Below are 2,534 nucleotides of genomic sequence, written 5' to 3'. Positions count from 1 at the left end.
GTCGACTTACCGCGGTAGTGTAGACATAGCCAATATCATTATCTTACCTCAGTCTTAACTCCCAGTGCACAGCCGTGCCTGCAGCTCCTGCCTTGTAAAACAGCCCATGTGTATCTGCAGCTCATCACCTCTCCATGTATTTTCAAATATCATTTGAAAGGCTTCCCCCCCTTGACTGCCTCTTCACTTTCCTCCCCTATGCTGTTGCCAACTCGTTGTGAGATTTGGTGTTGTTTCTGAAAGCCCCAGCTCCTGGAGTCATGTTATTGTGTGAGAATCTCCAAGCTTTCATTGGGGGAAAAAAGTTTCTAGCCCTCCCAGTGGCAGAGGAAAGCTTGAAAACGGGAGGCCTAAACCCTCAAAACTCAAAAGGCGAATTAAAAAGAACCTAACATTTATTATTATTTTTAAATCTCACGATTTTTAAGCCAATCTCATGATTTTTAGAAGGCTGGGCTCATGATTTTTGAACGTCCAGGGTCGGCAATTCTGAAAAAACACTGTGAAATAAGCCCCAAACTTTGAGCCCAGAAGCATGTAAGGTGTCTGTAGTAGTAGATATAGGAAAACACAGCAGTGCTCACAAGGGGGTTCAGTCCTGCCAAGTGTTGAGTGCCCTCAACTCCCATTGATTTCAGAGGCTTGGGTACAAAGGCTGAGCAATTGACACCGCTAGCAAATATATAGGGATTTCCCCGCCTCTTCCACCATTTCTCCACCCGGTTCCCACTATTTTCCCTGGTCGCCAACTTTTTCTTGATCCCCTTCCTCCCATCTCTACATGCGCATTCGGCTAGACTGGAACATGATTGTTCTGGTCATGTTTCTGGATTGACACTGCAAAGCCAGGATATTCTCGCTCTAATTTCCATCCTGTTTATTGTAGGTTGGTTCTGCACTTCGACAGCGGGGGCTTCCTCGTCTTTTACAACTGCCGGATCCACTGGTGCACCTCTCCCGCTGTGGAACCTGCTTCTGACATCCTGTCTCCCAAGTTCCATCGGGGGCAGGCCTTGGCAGCCCTTCGCCAGCCGACGTCCATCTGCTACACTCTTCTGGACCAGAGATATTTCTCCGGTCTGGGTATGTTCCACCAGAGAGGGGAATACCCTCCAGAAATAGTGATATTTTGGGCCAGTTAGAGATGGGTCTCAGATTTATTAGCTGCAAACCCCGCATGTTAAATGTCAGCATAGAGACATGACTTCTTCTTCTTGATATCCCCGGATATCTCAGCTCTTTATGAAAACAAATCTGTTAGGACTTAATTCTCATGAGTGCCAACTTCAATGGGAGCGGTCATTGCTCAGCGCCTCTGGAAATCAGGCTCTTAAGTTTCATAATCCCCCTGAGAGGTAGATGAGTATTATCCTCTGTACAGACAGAGAACCAGAGGCACAGCGAGGTTACCTGACTTCCCCAAGGCCACAGAGGGAGTTGGAACCATAGGCACAAAGAGAGGTCAATAGCTTCTTCCTCCTAGACAAGCACTCAGACCCACTAGACCGTGCCTTCTATTCATGTGATTGGTTCTCACTGTCTCACTATTGCACCTGTGTTTACGAACCTCTCTTCTCGCCCCATGATCCAGGGAACATCATTAAGAACGAGATCTTATATTTGGCAAGGATCCACCCATTATCGCAAGGCTCGCTCTTGGCTCTCTCAGATCTTGAATCCTTGCTGGATCATGCCGTTCAGTTCAGCACAGACTGGCTGCATAAGAAGCTGGCTGGAAAAGGATTACACTATCAGATCTACCTGAAAGAAAAATGTCCTCTTGGGCATGAGGTGATGCAGGGAACTTTTGGACCCCGAGATGGGTTTAAGAGGCTTAGCTGGTGGTGTCCTCAGTGCCAGCCTTTAGTACCTCCTGAAGGGAATGACCCCAAATTGCTTAAATGCTGAGTGAACAAATATGCCAGCCTTAATGTGGATTATGAACACACTCTCCTTTCTTGCAGAACGTTGCCTTCTGGTCTTTTTGTGACAGGCTGTCAGTTGTACTGAGCAGAAATCACTTATCCTGGAAGGCAAAATGTGGAGAGAAAATAGAGCTTCGTTAAAAAGGGAGGGGATGTTTTTGTGACCCTCCCAAGTCATTATTGAGCTATGAAAAGAAATAAGGCAAACAGTAGTAGGTGTCAATCTCCCCCAGAAGTTAGGAATTGTAGCCACTGAAATATTTGGCACGTTCAGATTTGCTCATGTAAAAAGTTGAATATGTTCAATTTTTCTTCTGCCAGCAAAGCAGTATAAATAACTTCTGTGTGATTGTCTTGTTTGTTTGACTGTTTTACAAACCTCCTGCCAAACCAATTGGCTGGGAAGAGTGAGTAATGGGAAGTAGAACTTTTCTCCCCTAAGCCAGCGATTCACGTGCAGCCGGCTTGATGGTGATTAAGCATTCTTATGACTCTAACAGGTTGGCACCATGTGTTCACATCCCAAAACCATTGGCACCCTTCTTGGCACTCTCAGCTGAGAGCCCAGGGCTAGAAGTGGTCCTTCCAGCTCAGGGCAGAGTGGGGAAA

General features: G+C 46.4%; 1 protein-coding gene across 1 annotated transcript; it reads left to right on the top strand.

Annotated features, from left to right (window-relative positions):
* Window positions 1-886: 886 nt before the first annotated feature.
* On the top strand, window positions 887-1,908 carry NEIL2 (nei like DNA glycosylase 2; the record flags this gene model as incomplete). Its single annotated transcript, XM_026661412.1, has 2 exons — window positions 887-1,083; window positions 1,592-1,908. Coding segments are annotated over 2 exons (514 nt in total), but the record flags the coding sequence as incomplete, so codon positions are not given.
* Window positions 1,909-2,534: the final 626 nt, after the last annotated feature.

The sequence above is a fragment of the Terrapene carolina genome, unplaced genomic scaffold, assembly GCF_002925995.2.
Source record: "Terrapene carolina triunguis isolate 2854851 unplaced genomic scaffold, T_m_triunguis-2.0 Scaffold1648, whole genome shotgun sequence".
NCBI lineage: Eukaryota > Metazoa > Chordata > Testudines > Emydidae > Terrapene > Terrapene triunguis.
Note: the sequence above shows the minus strand (reverse complement) of the source record. Positions and strands in the feature narration are given on the sequence as shown.